Genomic DNA, 20,807 nt, shown 5'->3' with positions numbered 1-20,807 from the left:
AAACTTACTATTGAAACTCACTATTGAAAATAGTGAGATTGTTTCTTTATTCCTGGTACTGGAAAACTACATATCACTGTCTGATTTGCGGGCTGATGTGCAAATTCTTCTTATGTTGAATTTTCTTATTGCCATTATGGCATTTATTGTTTATAATTCATTAATCTATTGGCAAAAAATAATCAGACATAACCAAGCTTAGCAGAACTTAACCAAAGCTGAGATCCCGCAAATTTTCCAATTTCAGTATAAAGTTTCAGTTCTCTATCATAGTATCTAACTTCTGAGATTGACTGCTAAAATTAAAAGCAGAAATTAAAGTAAGCAAGACATATTCTAAATAATTTGGATTTCATATCTAAAATGTTCTGAACAAGTAGAGCTGAAAAGCATTTTCAATGTCTTGTGCCACTAGTTTATGACAGAAAATCTGAAAATTTGGATGTAAGATGTAGATATTTTTGAACTCTAGTGTAGCCTTTCACAAGTGGGGAGAAAATTCTGAAGAGATCTCAGTTTGGTCAAATCCAGTGACATTTGGGTCCCTCAAACAAAAAATAATCACATATTTTAGCAAACATTAATAATGAGTCTCTTCTGCTTACCTTCTTCAATAAATAAAGATGACAGAAAGAATCACTACCTAGCTATTACAAATGACAAGTGTAAATCTCTTGGTTTGACCTGAGCATATGACAAAATAAGTTGTAATATCATTCTCTTACCAATATCTTGATCTTGGTCTGAATCACTTCTTCCAATTTTGGTTGTTCCTTCCTAAAACAAGGAAAGAATTAATTTAAAAGTTGCTTACAGGAAAAAGACTATATGTACTACTTAAACAAGCTTTGGTACATCATTTTAGCAAACACTTTAATGCCTCTGAATGACTGAATTGTTTGAAGTAAATGCTGTGTACTTGTAATATTTCAGCCCACTGTCCCCCTTAGCATAGCAATGACTCTTCATCCTGCAGCTGTGTCAGCTTCTACAACTCCAGTAGATAAAGTAACCCTCAGTGGACGACTGTGCTTGGGACCAGCATTTTGAATATGAACACACATCCTGATGCTTTGAACTTTTACTGTGAGACTCTGTGATTGCAGAAATGAGATATTAAAATAATTTTAAAAAAAAATTTAAAAAATATCCATGCGGAAAGAGGGAAGCTGCAAAATGATTATTCAATTGACCAGGCTTTTAAAATTTAAAAGAGCTCCTAATTTGTAAGGGCACTTTGTCATACATTATGAACTCTTCAATCTAACTACGAAGAATAAGGTGTTTCTGAAACTTAAACAACATCTATGAAAAGTTTTCCTGGTGCTTATAGTATATGGGCAAGTTCCCAAACCTGAAGATTCAGTACCTTCAAAGAAAAGAACTGTCTAGAAATAAAAGTCTCCAGAACAAGAAGACTCGAACTATATTATAGGTGAGCGATGGAAATGAGACAGCAGTTTTATGGTTGCCTTCAAATACCAATAAAAAACAGTCATTTGCACAATACTATAAGAAGAAACTGCCCCCAAAAAGAAGGCAATTAATTTACCATGTGTCTATAACTTTCCATTACCAATTCTACGCTTTTTTCTTAGGAAAACAAAGCAGGAAAATTTCCCGGTTCTAAAGAGACACTGTAATTGGTTATGGTAAAGTGATTGGTAAATGCTTCTAAAACTACTTTCCACTTTAGTGAAAAGCCTTTCAGTTATATTAAAATTAATTATGGACAGTAAACAATGTGATTTTTGTATCCAAGTTAGAACAAACTGAATATACTCTCTGTTCCAAGCATATTGTAAAGCCTAGATTTAAAGATCAAGCAAGAAGTAGTAATTGGAAGCCTGAACTCTGGGGAAACAGAAGCTGTGCACTACTCCAAAGTGCCCCAGTTCTGGGTAATTACAGGTAAGTCACAGTGGGTTTGTGCACTGGACAGAAAGAGAATGGTTATCACAGAGCTCAGCTGTCTGAACCAACCAACAGATCCCTCAGGCACGAGCCCTGCTGAGACTTCATTTGCTGGAGAGGCTGAAAGCTGGACTGTGCCTCTGCTTTGAAGTGATTACCAAATCACATGCCAGTTTAAGTTTCAGCAGACTCAACTGCAAAATATCCACCTGGCTGCAACTTCTAGAAAACTTATGGTCTGCATGAACCTTTGACTCGTGCCACTCAATCAAGTGAATTAGCAAAAAGTATTTTATACAGAGAGAAGTAAACCAATTCCTAAAAGTTCTCTTAATCAATTACCTTCTTCACTATCAATTATCTTCTTTGGCAATGAAATAGTTAGTGTAATTCCAAAAGAAACCTTTTTCAAGTTGCTGAACTAACTCTGGTAATACAATTTAATTCAGAAGAATGTATTACAGCAGTATTGGCTCAGGAAATTCACAACAGCATCCCAGGCAGTGGCTTGATTCTGGGTAAGTTTCAATCCAACTAAAAATTGCAGGTGAGACAAAGGATACAGATAAAATACAAGAAAACCCACTCAGCTTGAGAAAACAAAATAAAAATATCTCAGGACCATGCTGATTTAATTTTTTAAATGCTATTATTGAGCTAATAACTGGACTATTTCTACTCTTTCCTAATTTAATATTGAGTATTCCACCTGAAAAAGGGAAAGATGTTACATATGAAACCACTGCACAGCCTGAACTGAGCACACCACAGCGCATCTTCACATTCTGTTGAAATGTTTTTACATTGTTACCTCTTCTGGCTGTTTCTCATGACTAGGGGTAGAATTCCTAAGGCATATTACAGAACCATAAAGAGTAAGACTGCTTTTCCCCTTCACTTCTGGAAGTACTCCAGCTTTCAGAAAAGGTTATGTGGTACATCTTTTACTGAAACAATAAACAAATTGCATATTTTTAAGCCATGCAAAAAAGGTCAGCTAAATCACAGGAAAACATACATCTTTTATTAATGAAAGCCAGAAAATTAAGCATAAGCACAGCATTGATTAGTGCAATTAATATTATGAAATAATAGGGGAGTAAAAGAGTAGCACAATATTTATTTTGCACAATCTGAAAACTGCTGCTGTGACCTCTCTCTAGAAGTACAATGTAAAGAACTGTTATATGGTGAAACCCTAATTTGTAAGGAACTGCTAATGTTTTACCTTCTTGCTGTTCAGATGAAGGTAACAGACACCAGAGACTAAAAGATGTAAAGCAGAGAGAAAAGAAAAGGCAGCATCTAGAAGCAAAGAAAGAAGGGACAAAGATGTTAGTGTGACAGAGTCATGAATTACTCCAGAAGATGACCCTTCAAACCAGGTTATGCCATTAAAATGAACATATTTAAATTAGGAGTTGTCAAAATTAGTATGGGAAAGTATTTGCTCTTTCCCAAATGGCACATAACAGAAGAACGTTTAAGTAGTAGTATTTGCTTTCAATAAATATTTATTGTTAATGTAGGGTTGAGTAGCTGAAGTTGCATGTTGATCAGTACTGGACATAAATACTTGGTCCCTAATAATTACCTGGCACAATTTCTTTGTGTTGGCATGAGAAAAATTAGTTAAGTTGCTCTTTCAACATGATAGAAGAACAGCAAGATTTCTGTTTTAACTATTTGTTGTCATTTTTAAGAGGAGTAAAAAATCCTGTGTCCTTCAACTCTCAATTACCACAAAATCTAGATAAAGATTCTTTTATTAGCAGACAGATAGATGATTTTCAGCTGTATTTAACATATATTTTGGCAATGAGTGCACCTCTGTAGAACTGCCCATTCAAGGTTCCTTTCACATTAAGCAGCATCAATATTTCAGGTCTTAATGAATATTTCCATTCATTTAAACATTAAAAAGTTGAAGTCTGGCCTAGCACTTGCCATAACAAAAACCAGAAATCCCCTAAAACTGACCCTAACTCTGACCCAGCCATGCACATCATATGCCGTAATATACATACAATGTTATAAAAGTTTCTTAGCGAAAACCTTGCCTTACGTTAGCACCTACACAACAAAGAAGTGTCTGTGAGGCCAGGATTTCTATGTGATCTTCAAAAATAGCCACTCAAGAAATATCACAAGTAATTACCCTTCATGCTATGTACCTGGTATCTACATGGCAAATCTCCCGTAGGGTTAAAAGCAACGTATAGAAGTCATTGCCAAAGTGAGCATTTGTTCCTTAAATCTTACTTTTATCTACACATATACAAATATTCCAGTCTTAAGTATACAAATGCATAATAAAATTTGGACCAGTGTGTCTGGAATACTTTAAGCTCCATCATTTACATTTCCATGTATATGAGCACATAACTGCCCTCGTGCTTTGTGGACTAATTTAAATATTTTGCTTTGCTTGCAGTGCAATATCAAATACTTTGTAAATGCATTCATAAGAGGTCAGATTATATTCATATATTAATGTTTCTCCTTCTCTGTTTCAAATTATTTTCTGCTTTCCCCCCACATTATGTTTTGCAATTTGTGACCTTCATGTTTTGAGAGCTGTTGCTGTAATGTCACCATAACCATGCTCCATTTCCAATGAAAACAAATATTTTCAAATTAAAGGGTAAAATAAGACAGTATCTCACCCTGAGATGGTACAACACCACTCCTGTGCTGAGGATGTCATCATCCATGGCCATTAGATGAGGTAAATTAGAATCTATTGTTACTCCAGCTTTTTCTTTGTTGATGTCCACACTGTATTCTTCCATGATGGCTTTCCTGTCTGTCCACTTACTTGTCCAGTCTTTGGTCAATTGCTCAATCTTAAAGAATCAGAGAGAGAACTGTTTCACTTACTAAGTAGGCTAATTTTTATTTTTGATCATGCTAACAAATTCTTTTACCGTCCTTGGGAAAAACTTAAAGTCTGCAAAACCTTTCCAGGTTAGCAGTGATCAAATCTTCTCAGTAATTTTGCTAAGTGTACAATAATTTAATTTGAATAAATTGGAGTTTATGTTAGAAGGGACAGACTGTCTATAATGAAATGCTGTGATATATTGAGACAGCTTTCAAACAAGAGATAGATTGTGCAGGCTTAGTGATGCACAGTGGACTGTGTCCCATTAAGGACATGAGAATTTTGTCATAAACTGGTGGAGCACATTCAACATGAATTAAAGACAGCAATTTCCTGCATCTGCAGAGCAAAGGATTAAGACAAAAGAGTTTTCACTGTATTTTCACAGCTACAGCAATGCTATCCCCCTGGTCTAGTGGAGCAGGAGTTAGTTACAGCATCAAGTAAATCATACACACCTTTATTTCATTCTGAAGGACCAGCTCGGTCAGATTGCCATCTCTGTCATCACTCCAAGAGGGACTGGAATTTCTCTGTAAAAACAACAGCCACAACACAACATGTTAGTTTTCTTATTCACAACTGGTGGGCATGTTCTTTCGCTCTCCAGCATTTCAAGGTGATGAAGTCAAGAGAAGGAAAGACAAAATACACATGCTGCCTTCTAGCATCTAGCCTACATCTCTCTAGCTATTTCATGCAATTTTTTTTTGCATAAAGAACTGGTGAAAAAGCAATAACAGAGATAGTTCAGTGTAAATAAGTCCTGAAATGTAGTTTCTGTCTCTCTCAGCAAAAAATTCTCTCCATGGTTTGGAAAACCAATACACCTTTATTATTCCAGCAGAGAAAAACACCAGGGATGTCAGCTATATTGTGAGGGCTAACAGATGTTCACAAGTCTTTTTGTGGGAGAGAGCATGCAGGAAGTGTGAAACTTCAGTTCATCTCTCGAATCTTCCATACGCTTAAAAATAAAATATTTCTATTTCATGGTATTTCTGGGCAGGTAAACCATCCAACTCTATGAAAGACAGTCAAGGAAATCCTTCTGAATCATTACATGACTACTTATAGTCCAGGTTCACCAGCACAGTGACAGAAAGAGAAGAAATGACAGAAAAGCAGTTAACCTTATAATAATTACAAAATCACCCAGAGAACAGTTTCATTTCTCTCCAGTTAAAAACATGGAAAGGTAAACATGGAAAGAAAAGCAGATGAGATCAAAGTAAGCTACCTAAAGTAACACAAAAGCTGCAGTAGGGAAATGTTGCTACATACCAGTTCAAAGCTCATCAGCATGGTTTTCAACCTATCAATTTCTTCTTTCAGTTCTCTGATCAGTTTCACATTTGCATCCTGAAACATTGAGACACAGATTGTTGGAAAAATCAGTTTTAAAAATACTCTAGCTAAAGAAATCAATGTGGAGATATTCCAACAGGCAGGAAGAGAGGAGAATAGGCAGACTCACAGCAGAACTCCTTGCTTCACTCTGCCAGGCCCTTACGTACTGCCTGAGGATAGGTGACTCTCATCTTCCATAGATTCTCTTTTACTATAAACTTTTTTCCATCTCTCTTCTGAACACAGACCTGGCATAGCATTTTTTCCCATCATGACTAGATGGATACATCACTACTTCTAAGGATTTACCTTCAAAATAGTTACATTACACCAGAAAGATGCTGCTACTTAATGCTGGTATACAAAATCCGATTAGAGGAGACGACGTCAGAATGTCATTCAGGATGGTATTAAAAGCCCTTACAGCTGATACATAATGAATTTCCTGTCTGCTTGGTGTGGAGGCATTTATCTCACTTTCAGAGTAAGTGTTTCTGCACTGGCAGTTTCTGGAAAACAGCTTTTACAGACATTTCAGACAAACTCTCAAGTCAAGAGTCAGCTTTCTCTGGGCTGCCAGGTCAATTTGCAGTGAGGGGAAGAAGACTGCAGGGCTGGGGCCAAGGGTCTAGGATAAACTGTGTAAGAGAGTGATGGGTACACAAGTTGGGAGGCTGAGAGGCTGAGTGACAGGCGGCTTACCCAGAAGTGTTTGTTACTTTAGCCCGTCACAGAGCTGAGAACTGTTGCTGGCAAAACCAAGCACACAATTGCTGCTACCACTGATGTCTGAAAACTACTTATAGGCACTGGTAATTACAATGTAAATTAAATTTGGGAAACTTAGGATTAGAAGGGTTTCCTTCTGCCCAAATTTAACAGAGTATTGTTAGGAAAGCAAATAGCGAGATACAACTCTAAGATTCTATCCTTTCATCTACAAAATAAAATCTTGATACACTCATGCCAAATCACAAAAGAATACTATTAAAGCTGTAAAATCAATGGATTAAATATTAGGAAATGACTGGAATCAAGACTTTTTTTGAAACGAGAATTAACTGTATATTCCTTAAATGGATGCACTGGTGATTCAATCCTTAAATTATGCGATCACGTGTAAAGGGAACCTCATGCAGAATTCCAGGTCAAGAATGCTCAGTCACAGAGCAGCAGTTCTAGAGTTTTATATTTCTGGATCAGTACACACTGCTTGAATTTTGCTGTAAAGACAGACAGAATTATGCACTTCCCCATGAATTATTTTTAATGGTGGTTCTTATGACTGTAGTATCTAAAACTTCCAATCTGTTTTAACATTATGCCTTTGATTGAGACAGTTTACATTTTTCACATTTGATAAATGTGGACTGAGCACAAGGATGGAAAATGAGAAAAAAGCACGCACTGAAAATTTGCCTTAAGCATCTGAACATCTAGCATTGAACAAGAACAGAATAGCAGAGGCAGCAATAGTATTCAGGCCTCCAGTGCAGCACCTGACCCTCTCCTTAATATTCTGCCATCTTTTAACTTGTGCAGCCTGTGAAGGACCTCTGCATAATCAAACAAATGAATCTGTCATAAAGTCAGAGCTCATTCCTAGAACAGGCAATGAATGAATCTTGAGTTCTGTGGCCAAAATTATTCCCACATATTTAAAGACTTCATTATTTTGTGTACTGAGAAGAAGAGAAATTGTAGCTGCATAGGCTACCTTAGGGAGAACTCAAGGCCTCACCTCATTTACTCTGGGCTTGTTAATAATATTTTTGGCATTTGCGGCATATCTTAAGGTACTCATGGTCTCGTTGTAGCTGGAGCTGGCAGGTGAGATGGCTACAGAGAGAAAACAAATTACACAATTTAAAAAAGCATTTAATTTAACTCATCACTTTTCAAAAAGGTGTTTTGGTTTTTGCTGTTTTTTTTTTTTTAGTCTTGCTTCTTTAAAAGTTAAAACAAAAAAATAACCCTAGGGTTATTTCATTAAGCTCACAGAAAATGTCTTCTCCAGATTGTATTTATAACTGAACAAATCACCTAAAATCAAAGCTATGACCTTAAGACTCTTAAACATAATTTCATGCACAATCAGCATGCATTTTCATTTCCTTGAGTATTCTATTAAAGTATTTAGGAAAATCTTTACAAGGACAGATTCTAAGTGCTATAGCTGACTTCTCACTGCAGTAGAAGTGTACATTAAAGGCACAATGTAGTACAAAATATAAAACAATTAATAGAAACCAAACTCACTGGCAATCATAATGGTCTTGGAGTTGCCCCCCAGACTGTCCTTCAGCAGCCAGGTGAGGATGGAGTCGCGGTAGGGGATGTAAGCTGGCCGTCTGGCACCACTGCTGCTGCCAGGGGGGGGACTGCCCGCATGGCTGCCCTCCCCTTCGCTTGTCATGGTGTTAATGCTCTGGCAGCTGCTGAACATCTGAGAATTTTGTGCTGAGGGAGGAATACCACAGAGCTCAGGAAAGGGGTTATTTTTTTCTGTCACGGCTACTTAATTTTCTTAAATGTCATTACAATTTATGAAGACACCACACAGCTGCTCAGTTGAGCTTTTTGACATAAATGCAAATACACATTTACACTCAACACACGGTGAGCGAGTCATACACTTTTATCCCTACCCTTCAATATAAAGAACTAATGTGCTTACCTAAAGTGGATATGACAATTCCAAGTGTAACTAGTGACTTGTTAATATTGGCACCTTCAGTAATTCTATCTTTACAGTAACTGGGATCAGCTCTTTCACTGTAGCAAGCAAGCATGAAAGACAATGCAAAATAAACAAAAATGCTTAATTATTAATATCCAGTCAATAAGAAAACATTATGTATTTTCAAGCAATACAAGAAAACAAAATTTATGAACTCTGCAATTAAAAACCCCATATACTTCAAATATTTAATATTGCCCTCTATTTCATAAAGTCCGAACAACCATGAGCAAAGGCTGTTGGTGCAAGACAGCATTGAAGACCCACCAAAACATAAACTCAAGTCTGAACTGGGCAACCCAGTCATAGTGCTTCTGAATTTAAAAAACAACATGCATTTCACAGTTCCACAAGGGTAAACTGGCTCATTACAAAAGTCTGTCTATTCCCTCAATGCTACTTTCTCTAACCATACGTGCATGGTAATTTATGTTCTTGAGAAAACAAAAGTCCTTTTCTATGACTGTTCTGTAATTCTTCAGCATAATTTCCATCTTTCTGTTCTCTGTCACATCCAGCACAACCACATGTTCCTCACTGAAATGCATAGCAAAGATCAGAGACTTAGGAACTTTTGGAATATGAACAACATAAACAGTGAGATATAACTATTTTGTCCTGCCAATGCTAAGCATGAGGAACACATTCCTTTTCCCCTCACCTCTTTTCAAGCTCAGATTTAGTAATTCCAACAACAGCTACCAGAAAAAACACTTTATAAGAATACAGAACTGAATGGAATTACCTTAAATGTATGCAACAGCACAGTACTGGTTCTGAGGACCCAGGAATTCCCTTCCCCAATGAACACCAATACCCAGTACAGAAGAACTATTGACAAAGACAATATTAGCTTAATATTCCCTGTTATAAGATTGTTAATGTACCTTTATTATAAGAAAGTCAGGATTATTGTTAGTTCAATGAAACTTTAAAATATTAAACTTCATCTTTTAAGATGGTGCTGTCAGCATCTTCAGAGAAAATTACCTCTTTCCCTTCAGTATATTATTACCTGCCTGCAAGGTCCACTAAGTTGATCTTGCTTGCAATTTCAGAGGGAAGATTGTTCTCCAATATAGCCTGAAGAAGAAAACATCAATAAAGAAGATTATTCCCCTTAATTAATTAATGAAAATAAAATTGATGTGCTCTTTTGTTTGAAGCTGAGTTGTACATATGACTGTCTCACTGCCTTTGTTTGTGACCTTGACCCTCTGACTGTGTTCAAACCACTAACTCAACAGCTTTCTCATCCCACAGAGAAACTACCCTCTTATGCCAATTTCCTCTCAAAAAAACCCCTTTACTGCCTAGAGACTGTGAAAGGCTTTCTTGTAGACCTTGCAGAGTTATTTTCCACTAATGTATTCCGAAGGCCTTTTGTGAAACTAAGGAAAAATATCCTAAAATGTTCTGTGATTACAGGATGTTAGAAGTGTGAGATAGAAAAGGTCTATTGGATCACTGAACGATTTCCCTGCCAGGGAAGGATGTAATTCCTCCGGAGAAAGGCTGCATTGTCTCAGGGAGAGTACTGGATGCCAAATGCTAAAGAGATGAGCACATCTAAAAAGCTGGACAGATACGAAATTTTGGTGTAAACTGATGCTGTACTTCAATTAGGAATACTAAACAAGTGTGATAAAACATAACCTCAAACGTATTCACATGTAATTTTCACAGCATCCGAGAGGGGTTATTGCATTTCAAAGGATTAAAACTGAAAACATTCCTTTTTAAAGTGAGGTTCTGGCACCACTTCTGACCTTAAGCTTGCACAAAGGAACAGAATGCTTCAATAAACACTCAACACATCTGCAGTGTGATCCAAAGGAAATAAGTAACAGCTTCCACCATTACTACAAACAACACAAAATAGTGACGAGTAAACAGTGCACAACACAGTGAACAACAATGCTTTTGAAAGTGAAGAGGAAGTTAGGTTATTGTTAGCTAACCTGAGTGTAGTGGATGGTGAAGATAGCATGGGATCTGCTGCTGGCATTGTGAATATGTGTAGCTGCTGTGATTCTAGAAAGAAGAAAAAACCATTCAATTAAAAAGAGTTACTTCCCTGTATTCAGGGAAATCAAAATCAACAAATACAGCAGATAAATGAAAAAATGTGAAACTTGGAGAATATGGCAGGCTGCATTCTTGGATCTGATCCCTGAGCATTTGGCAGAGAACATGGAAGGGTGGAAACTGAGAATCAATTAGAGGTGTTTTTTTTCCACCAGCAGCACTCTGAGGAGATATCTTAAAACAGCCTTACAGCACAGGTATAAGGAGTGGCATAGGCAGGGAACACAGCAGAGAAGTACAGACAGCAACAGCATCAAAGAGCTCATCCCCAGTACAGAGTGTACAAGCCCAGCACATTTCTCTCTATGTCCCCATTTTTATCCCTTGGCATTTCCAAAGGGTTCAAAAACCTTCATACACCACATCTGGGGTTCCTTCACCCTGATACAGCTCTTTTGCACTGCTAGAGTCCAATGAGACTAACCAGTGCATGCATGTGAGTGCTAAATGAATACTGTAATTCCCTGTGTGACACTTGCTCGACTCTCTGGCATGGACAGAGCAGTCAAACAGCTCTGACCCAGTGCACTCTGGCAAGCAGGAGCTGCTCACAGAAAGAGGAGCAGCAGGACACTCCTACTGCCTCTGTAATGCAAACTTCTGGAAATTCTACTTTCTTTATTGTTGTTTTAATTAGAAAAACCCAAAGAAAGCAGGATTTTTTTCAGGGCAAAAGCAAATTCCTTTGAGCTTGCCTTGAGTATCAGCTATATGTGTAGCCTTTATCATCAGTTTTGCCAAGCCTGCCCTCAACAACAGCAGGTAATTTTAGCAGTGCAGAAAAGGACTGTGGTACCATGTTTTTGTTACAAGCCCAGCTGTCAGAGCACTGCAGAGACCAGTTGCACTAGAGAGCAGCTGTGTGTACGCTGCTGAGTGCCCAAGGCATGAGGGCAGAGCCAGGACCCTCCTCCCCGTTATTCTCTGCTTCCCACACCTCCTCCACTGTCATGTGAGTGGCCACTGCCAAAAGCTACAGGCAGCTGAGCACATCTTATAAGTGATTATAAGCAAGCCAAAGCTGAGGTAGCAGGAGAACATGAACCAGTCTCCAGATGTTGGAGGAAGACAAGCAGTTAGGTAAAGGGCAGAAGACAGAAAACAGCCCTACAGTGGGCAGACAATGTAAGGGCACAGCACCAAAGTTTATAAAGTAAAAGAGAAAAATATAGTGCTCCAAGATTTGGAGGAGGAAGTGTTAGCACTCCCCAACTCCAACAATACAAGGTAGTTACAGAGAGAGTTCACATCTCAATTACACACAACCCACTTAACCCACATATTCACCTGGAATTCTGTTGTCCTGAAATAGTCTCTTTTTACAATAAAGCTGCATCTATTGCTATAAGCAGAAAGAGTAAAACTTAATCCTGATGTATATTCTATGGGGTTCTTTGTGATAATGCAGCTTAGTTTTTATTTACTTCCCATCATCACTGTTATTTTAAAACCTTGACTAATATCATGATAAGACTTAATACCAATTTTGGAACTGTGATTAGGATTTGAAGGATCCTTTCGAATGTAACTTTTCCCCATTACTGTAAGGGCACCTGTAAAGAAAAATATTCAGGGCTTCTTGTCAAAAAGTGCCTTAACTAACAAGAGCCAAAATCATTTGCTTCACCAGTGCTCTAAGTCCCACAGTTCACTCACAGCAAACACACACTTTGGACTAGAAACTTATAGAAATAAAACCAAATAATTGTAAACCAAGTGCTTTTAGAAAATAAATAAGTATACATTATATTTTCAGCAGTTTTAAATCACTGAATTACACAATGAAGTGAGTTGAAAGCTACCCAGTCAAAAGTATCATGAGCAAGTGAAGGGAAAAAACAGATGTCTGTTTACAGCAAAATGTTTTCTTGGCTTGCATTTTTTATCACAGACAGATGGTGGATTTTTGTGGATAAGTCAGCATGGGATCAGTTTTGAAGAAGCAACTTCATGAGTGCTTGTAGCTCTTGCTCTGGGCAGTATGATGATAGTTAACATCTCGTGTGTGTGTGTCATGTGCAGGATCACAAAATCTGACATCCTGTCATCACAAAACACTGGCAACACGGTCAGTAAAACAAACATCAATGAAATCAACACACAGTGAAAAAAAGAGTTAAATACAGATGGAGCTGGTTTGAAATATAAAATACCTTTTAGCTATTCCTTCTTCTAGAAGTTTTACAACTTGCTTGTAGTCTGTAACTAAATGCTGAGTCAAACCTGCCAAAGATTCAAGAAGAATTAAATAGTTAGCTTTCTCAGGAAGTTTCATTCTGTTTATCCAAAAATTTACCCAGCATCAGGAGAATAAGGATGTTCTGCTGAGATGACAGTCTATAATACAAGTCGTGTCTTGACTAGAGTAGTTTTTTTTAAAAAATGAAGTAAAAAATTCTACTTCATCCTTCTGATGCTGTGACATTAGTATAAAAAAAAAGCCTCATACCTTCAAAGATCAGAACTTTTCCACCTGCACAACAATGGTACATAAAAAACAGTATAACTCTAAGTCCATAATAAATTTTCAGCTATGTCACTGCTTCTACTTGGGTACAAATAGAATAAAAAAAATTTTGGCCATTGCTTCTGGATGACAGCTCTGCTCACACAACTAACTGAACCAGGAACCAACCCCTGTGAATATTTACCACTTAGTTCAATAGGCTTTAGCCTGCATCTGGGAATCTTCATGCACTTTTCTCCTCAGAGGGCTTTTTGAAGGATCTCCCCAAATAATGATATGGATCATTTGGCCTTTTCTTGTCTTCTCCTTTCAGTTAATTTTTGGTTCATTTTTATTTGTTTTTTTAAATTTGACTGTATTTTTAAGGAGGGGAAAACCCCTAAAGAAATGAAAGGAATCCCACATTCAGAGCCTGCTGTGCTGGAGGTGTGGTCATGACCAAGAGGGCCCCAGCTGAGGGCGGTGTGCTGCTGCACTGAAGCACTGCCAGCTCCTGGCAAAGTGCAAATTCCAGCACATGCACAAAATTATCCTCAACAGGCTTGTATTTCCCATAAATCCAGTTTAATATGCCTTGTCACCAAGGATTATTTATCATCTGTACTGCAGTAACTCCACAAAAACACCTGAGCTGTGAAGCAAGTCTTTGTCATACCACAGCTAGCAAAACACGCCTGCGCAGAATGTTTTATCTCACAGCTGGAATCTAGAGAAGCTTGTTCTCCCTCCACAGATTTAGGTTTGGACTGTGTTACTCCAGACCACAAAAGTGTGGGTGAAGGGAAAGTCCTGAAAAAAAAAATTGATTTGGATAAAATAATTTGTCTACTTCTAGAATGTAAGTCAAGACTAATATGAAATTCAACAAGACTGAAATAGATACTTCTGATATTGTTACGAGTCTATCCTTTCATGATAACAGCTTGCTTAACTCTAAATGAAAGCAAAACCTAGGACAAAGAAGGGATTTCACTTTAGTCCTTTAATAACTGATACGTATTAAGAAAAAAAAAGATTTTTGGATCACTCACACTTTTAAAATAACCCTAACTCCAGTGTGCGTGCGTGAACACTTACACACACACAAAGTACAGGATGATTTTCAAATAGAAGTATTTCTTCTGCTCTCTAGTGTCTCTTTACAACACATTAATTCCAGAAGTCATCACATTTTCCATTTGAGAAAGAAGCCCATTATTTTTCCAGCCACACTGGGATCTTCAAAGCTCAGAATATGGAAACTATCATACATTGTTTTCCCAGATCCCTTTTCAGGGTCTTATTTAACTGAATAAAAAATACCATTATAAAAAGGAGGCAAGGAAGAAATTCTTACCTGCCTACATTTCCCTAAGCACTGGAATTGTCAATCTAGCTGAGAGTTTAAAACAGTTAGCTTTTTAATAAGGTTAATGAAATATTTTAAATGTTGCTTGAAAAGAAATGAAGTGTTCTGTTGGTTGCCAGAAAAAGAAAGGTCATTTTCAAGTCCCATAGAAAGATCAAAACCACTCACTTGTCTAGAAATCTGCCTTGGAGTAAGAAAGGATCTCCCCCCAGAAATCTGTCTCAGAGTAATAAAATAGATTGCATCATTTCCTGATTTAAGAGAGGCCGATTCCTTAACAGTGCAACCATCTGTGAGGGAGAAGTTTGAAACTATTCCAATCCAAAGCACTGAAACACTTCCAGCATTTTAAAGGCTACAATCCCTAAGCCTTTACGTGAAAAAACGATGGGTTGGAAAACATTTAAAACACTTAGTGCTCAGAGCTGGGACTTTCTGACTGGACTTGCAAATGGAAAATGCATTGCCCACAGCATCTAAGTGTCCTTGAAGAGATCAAGTTTTCTGATTATCCCCCATCTCTACTCTTCATCCACAGCTAGCCATACTCTGGATGTCATTGACACCAAACACACAACTAAAACTAATTTACACTGAGGAGCTCCTCATAAGAGCCAGTAAACCTTAAAATTGCTGATTGCTTGCAAGAAGTATGATGCAAATACAGATTCTAATACTTGCTTGATCTATGGAAAACAATGGAAAATTTCTGAGCTTTGCTGATGCTCAGCATTTCATTTCTCCCATACAGTAAATTGCCTGGAAGTGAAACACAAACCAAGCTCTCCTAGTACACTTGCTGACAATTTTGATCTTGGCTGTCTAGCTATTGGAATTATTATTCTTGCACACTGATCCTGCACAGAGAGACTACGTATAAAATTGCCAAAGACTACTTCAGCACGTAGAAAATCTTCATTACAGAAATTCTTCACTGCTGCTTATTTTTGATGTGAGCTAATGAATGCACTTCCATCACACTTTATTAGTCCCACTCCTAAATAGACACTGGGGCTGTCTCAAATAAAGCAAACTATAACAGCTCTCAACTGCATAAACTGCATAGGCAAATTCAATAATATATATTTGTATACACATGTTGAAAAACAAGAACTATCATCTCTTGCCCTAAGCCACTAACTCATCATCCTGAAATTACTTCAGTTCACATGGTCTCACAACAGCATCTAATTGCACACCATGGTGTCTTCAGCAGAGAAAATATTGCATTTCTCATGCATGTGATCAGTTTAAAAAAAAACAACTTAATCACACTTACCACTGAAAAGGTAAAAGGCTGTCATAATATACAGAGGGAGTGAATAATCTAAAATAAATTATTCAAACTGAATTTGCAAACATTGCCAAAAGTGGCAAACGTTATTTAGCCGTTATCTTTTCCTCTTAGTTTAAAAAATCTAATCAACTGGGACCTTTATTAGCATATTTTGGAACTCTAGCATAAAATTGTTCCAGTCAAAAATTTCAGTTGCGTCCAAGTATAAAATCCTTATTCAAAATGAGTAAATAAAAAAAGCACAATAGAAACAAACAGACAAACAACCCCCCCCTAACAAACCCCACAACAACAGTAACAAAAGCCACAACAGAATTGAAAAAGAAGTGATAGAATTGGCCTGGAAGTTTCCAGATGAAGACAAAAAGGCAAGCCAGCCCATTGGCAGAAGCTATAACTTTATTTTCTTTTAAAACAGGGAAACTCCATTATATGCAGCCAAGGAATCACTGGAGATATAAGGCCTGAGAAAAGAGATGGAAATTGCCAAAGAAGGAAGCAGTTTAAAGACCCTTTCTTGTGTGGTGAATGAGCAGCTGCTAAAAGAAAATAATTAGTATCTGAACTCCATCAACAATGAAGTTCTCCAATAAAAAGCAGGTAGAAACAGAATCTTGGAAAGCCCTCAATAAAAGCCAAATGTCTATGAATCTGCTTTTTAAGGAATTATGTTTGCCATACTAATGAGACCATCAATTCATCTATTATTTTCCAAGCCTCCTTTAAACAGGATGCTGATGTGCTGGGAAAGCACAGCTGAAAGAACCAGAATGTCTGACAGGGCCCTGTGTACAGGACCATGAAAGTTCAACACTTTGCACATGCTGATTTCAAATTTTGAGAGGAGGAACCATGGGCTGTTAGATGTGCTATGACCTATACAGCAGGTGTCCAAGGAATCAGGCTCCATCCATTCACACAGTCAAGACAGTCTATCTGTTGTCACATCTTCCTTTAATCTCTGGAGGAAGGATAACTATGTGATGTGCAATGCCGTAATAAAGAAAAACAGGGAGAAAAGTCAACCAGGGAGAGCAAGAGAAATTCACTAAACAGAGACCAGGACTCTGCTTAGAAGCCAGGACAAATCAGTATTTGCTCTGATGTGCCAGGATCCATAAAATTCTATGTGGTATGCATTTTGTGCACTAAGTGCACACCCCCTAGGTATTACTACTCACTTGGTGGCCAGCCAAGCAGTTGCAGATTCAGTGATACTAGAGGCTACTCTGGAATTCTGTCCACTGGATACAAGGCAAGAAGAAAAGGAAATGTATGCATTTACTTTCTAAACAAACTCTCAGTTTGGAAAACACTCTTCCTTCTGATCTCCACCGTATGATTTTACATTGGTGTGCAGATTTTGAGATGTGATTTTTGCCAACTTTGGGTCGGATACATAGCAATGTAGCTGGGAAAACTTTACTCCAGGAGCCAACCAATTTCTGAAATACCAAAGGCCAAACTACAGTTTAAAGCTGTATGAGACCTTGAGGTGAAAGCACCAATCAAGACTGAAAATAAACTGGAAGTAGGAAAACAATGAGAGAGAAGGTAAGAACAAAAATAAGGAAGGCAACTGAAAAAGCTAACAACTGAAAATCAAGCTTATTAGGTTTTCACTTGGGTGAGATTTTCACTGCTTTTCATGGCCGGCCCTGCAACATCAAAAGTTGAATTGATCTACTTTTTTTTTTTTTTTTAAATGTATATTCTGCTGCCAAGGTATGAAATGGGTGTGAAGGGATCTTAGGCTGGTCTGGAGAACCCATGTAGAGCTAATGTTGGTAGATTCCTTGATTAAGTTAATATTCCTTTAAAATAAAAGAAAGAAAAATAATATAGCTCAAATATGACCTATGACTGGAAAGGCAGACAGTGCAGGATATCCAGCCAGCAGGATAACAAAGGCAAAGCTTTCAGTATACTACAGGTGATCATACAAGAAGAAAAACATTTGAGAAAAGTATCCCTTGAAGAGCAGAGACAATTACCATCACTGCAGGAACACATGCCAAGATACATGCACACCTGACACGCATTCACCTGCAGTTCTGATGCTGATTGTGAAGCCCACTCTCACCTTGCACATATGGTCCTGTTTCAGGGTGTTCTCGAACTCGAAGTGTGTAGGGTTTCTTTCTGTCTGACTGTTTTAACAGGTCTCGGACTCGCTCGTTATAGATTTCAAGAAAACTGAAAAGGAAAAAAAAGGGAAAGTTAAATTCACTCAACTAAAAACAAAACAAAAGGAATAACTGTATACTTAGACAATGTAACTGACTCTTACATAGATTTTTGCATTAGTGGCCTCAAATGCCCAGATTTTCAAACGCAGTGCTTTATTAGGTCCAAGGGAATGATGAATAAGACAGGTATGTAGGATCATGGCTCAATTTAGGAGTTATACAAAGCAAGTAAATTTTCACTGCATTCCTATTTCAGCTGTTTATACAAAAGTGAACATCAGCATCCAAAGAACTATTCTTAGATGGAAAACTACACCCAGTGCTTTCTCATCATTCCTTTTTGTTTTTCCCCTCATTCCAAAACTACCATCTTTTAAGAAAACAGAAACAAAATTAACTAGTCTTTACTTCACTTGATCACAGGAGTATGTTGTTAAAAGCTTCCATATTGTTGTCCAAAACACTTACCTGACCTTTACCCTGCATGATGCCATCTGGTCTGAGTAATCATTCTTCCTTGAAAAGAGGCCCTTCACAAATGAGAAGTTTATGTAAATTTAAAATACATTAAGAAAATCTATCTGCTTAAACAAATGCAAGTGAAGGAAAAAAAAAATACCTCACATATACGAGGTGTCAGCCCAATGGATGCCTTCAAATAATAAACAGAAAAAAATTAAATAATATATTTTCCAACACTCATGCAAAACCTATTTTTAAACAAAAGTCAAGTTATAAGAAAAGGACAGAATCATAGTGCAGTAATGGCTGTATAGTGATTTTCAACACAGCCATGGAGTGTAGTTCAGAACAGCATGGCTATCTATACCAAAAGTAATTTTAGAGCAATGTACACAGCATTGATGAGAAGTTCAGAGGCTTGGGTTAAATCTAAAAGCTGTTTGATGTAATGATACTGGACATGTGTCAGAGCTGTTGCAGACTAGATGAAGCCAGGCCAACACTGAAACTAGCTTGATTGCTCATGAATATATTTGAGTTTTCTTTATTCTACTTTTATTTCTTCATGCTATGGCATCACAGAGGAGCCTTGGAATTGCTTTATATTCTAGTTTTATAAATTTTGTCTCTCAGAGAGAACAGGATATGGGGCTGTTAACAATACCCAGACTATGTGATTTAAATTTTGCCCAAAGAGTCTACACAGCACTGAAGTAACAGTGTGGTTTTGTGTGATGAATTCTCCTTAGGATGATTGCTCACACTTTAGTGACTCCAGGGCCAAGGCAGCCCAGGAAAGACACCAGGGCTTAGGTAGATTCTGCTTGCTGAATAGCATGAAAGACTCTTCAAAAGGCACACTTGAAACTGTGTTACAAGAATAAAATCCAGGTTCATCAAGTGGACCACCATGGACAAAAAATTCTGTTTATACCAGACACTGGAACACTGCTTCACAGTGAGTACATGTTATTAAAGAGCAGTTAAAAGCAGTATTGCATAGGAGAAATAAATTAATTTTTAAGCAAGAAATCTTTTAGAAACACAACACCCAGATATTTCCTTGAAAATAATGGCATTTTTGTGTTGTGGCCATTATGAATTGCTAAGATTCAAAAATTTTCAAGATAGGGTAATATAAATATCCTAGTTTGCTACCTATTAACCTAAATTTTAACAATTCTTCAGGCTTTTATGGCATAAAACTTGGTTTCAGATAAAATTAATAGAGAATCTGGTAAGAATGTAACTAAATCCTATTGTTGATGTCTACTGAGAAAATAAAATTTTAAAAATCCAAACTCTTGTCAAAAGAACAAACTATGTTAGAACAAGCCTCTTATCTTTGGAGTTAAACACATTTTGCCCTTATTTCACCTCAAAAACAGAATCCCATGGATGTAGAAAATACAGGTCCACTTATGCAAACTATTTATTTATATTTTTTTTTAGCAGTACGTTTCACCAACAGCTAAGAATATTCTTGGATAAAAATCGAATTGTCTCCTGTTACACAAAACACAGGAAATCATCAATTGACTCCATCAATCTGAGTAAAAAGATTAAAATGCACTTTAGGTGATGCCTGGTAGAAAAATCTAAAAATGTAACAGCTTCTGTAAATTTCATTCAAATGTGTGTCAAAACTGGAAGTACTTCCACAGGCCAATATTCCAAGTAATATTCAAGCCTGTTTCAAAAGTATTACTGTGAATTGCATTCAATTTTATTTGTGAAATTAACTTAATCTCAGCATAGGTCAGATTGCCAAAATATCACATAGGAATGAATACTTCGTATTATCTTGGGCTACGATTTCTAAAATCCAGAACTATTCCAGGGTATTGATTTTTTTGTCCTCTAACTCTGTGATAAGATTCATATGTAGTAAGAATATTATCTAAAAATAAATATTCAAACTACACCACACTTTCTAATATTTTACATGATACTCTCTTTTTAAGCTAAATTTAAAGGCTCTCATTTTATAAATTTAAAAACTGAATAAAACATGTATAAGCATTGTGTTCAACAAGCACCACAACCACCATTTAAAAATAAAGCAGTG

At 37.1% G+C, this 20,807-nt stretch overlaps 1 protein-coding gene across 1 annotated transcript in view; it reads right to left on the bottom strand.

Moving 5' to 3' along the window:
- STARD9 (StAR related lipid transfer domain containing 9) overlaps positions 1-20,807 on the bottom strand; it is a 98,844-nt gene that overhangs the window by 37,498 nt on the left and 40,539 nt on the right. The window contains exons 5-17 of the mRNA XM_058850652.1: positions 18,897-18,929; positions 18,746-18,807; positions 18,172-18,284; positions 13,130-13,199; positions 10,850-10,922; positions 9,904-9,971; positions 8,826-8,923; positions 8,408-8,608; positions 7,890-7,987; positions 6,083-6,160; positions 5,257-5,331; positions 4,581-4,760; positions 726-777 (exon numbers count right to left, since the gene is read on the bottom strand). Coding sequence (XP_058706635.1) covers positions 726-777; positions 4,581-4,760; positions 5,257-5,331; positions 6,083-6,160; positions 7,890-7,987; positions 8,408-8,608; positions 8,826-8,923; positions 9,904-9,971; positions 10,850-10,922; positions 13,130-13,199; positions 18,172-18,284; positions 18,746-18,807; positions 18,897-18,929 — 1,201 coding nt within the window. The remainder of the gene's footprint in view (positions 1-725; positions 778-4,580; positions 4,761-5,256; positions 5,332-6,082; positions 6,161-7,889; positions 7,988-8,407; positions 8,609-8,825; positions 8,924-9,903; positions 9,972-10,849; positions 10,923-13,129; positions 13,200-18,171; positions 18,285-18,745; positions 18,808-18,896; positions 18,930-20,807) is intronic.

This window comes from Poecile atricapillus, chromosome 1, assembly GCF_030490865.1.
Source record: "Poecile atricapillus isolate bPoeAtr1 chromosome 1, bPoeAtr1.hap1, whole genome shotgun sequence".
NCBI lineage: Eukaryota > Metazoa > Chordata > Aves > Passeriformes > Paridae > Poecile > Poecile atricapillus.
Note: the sequence above shows the minus strand (reverse complement) of the source record. Positions and strands in the feature narration are given on the sequence as shown.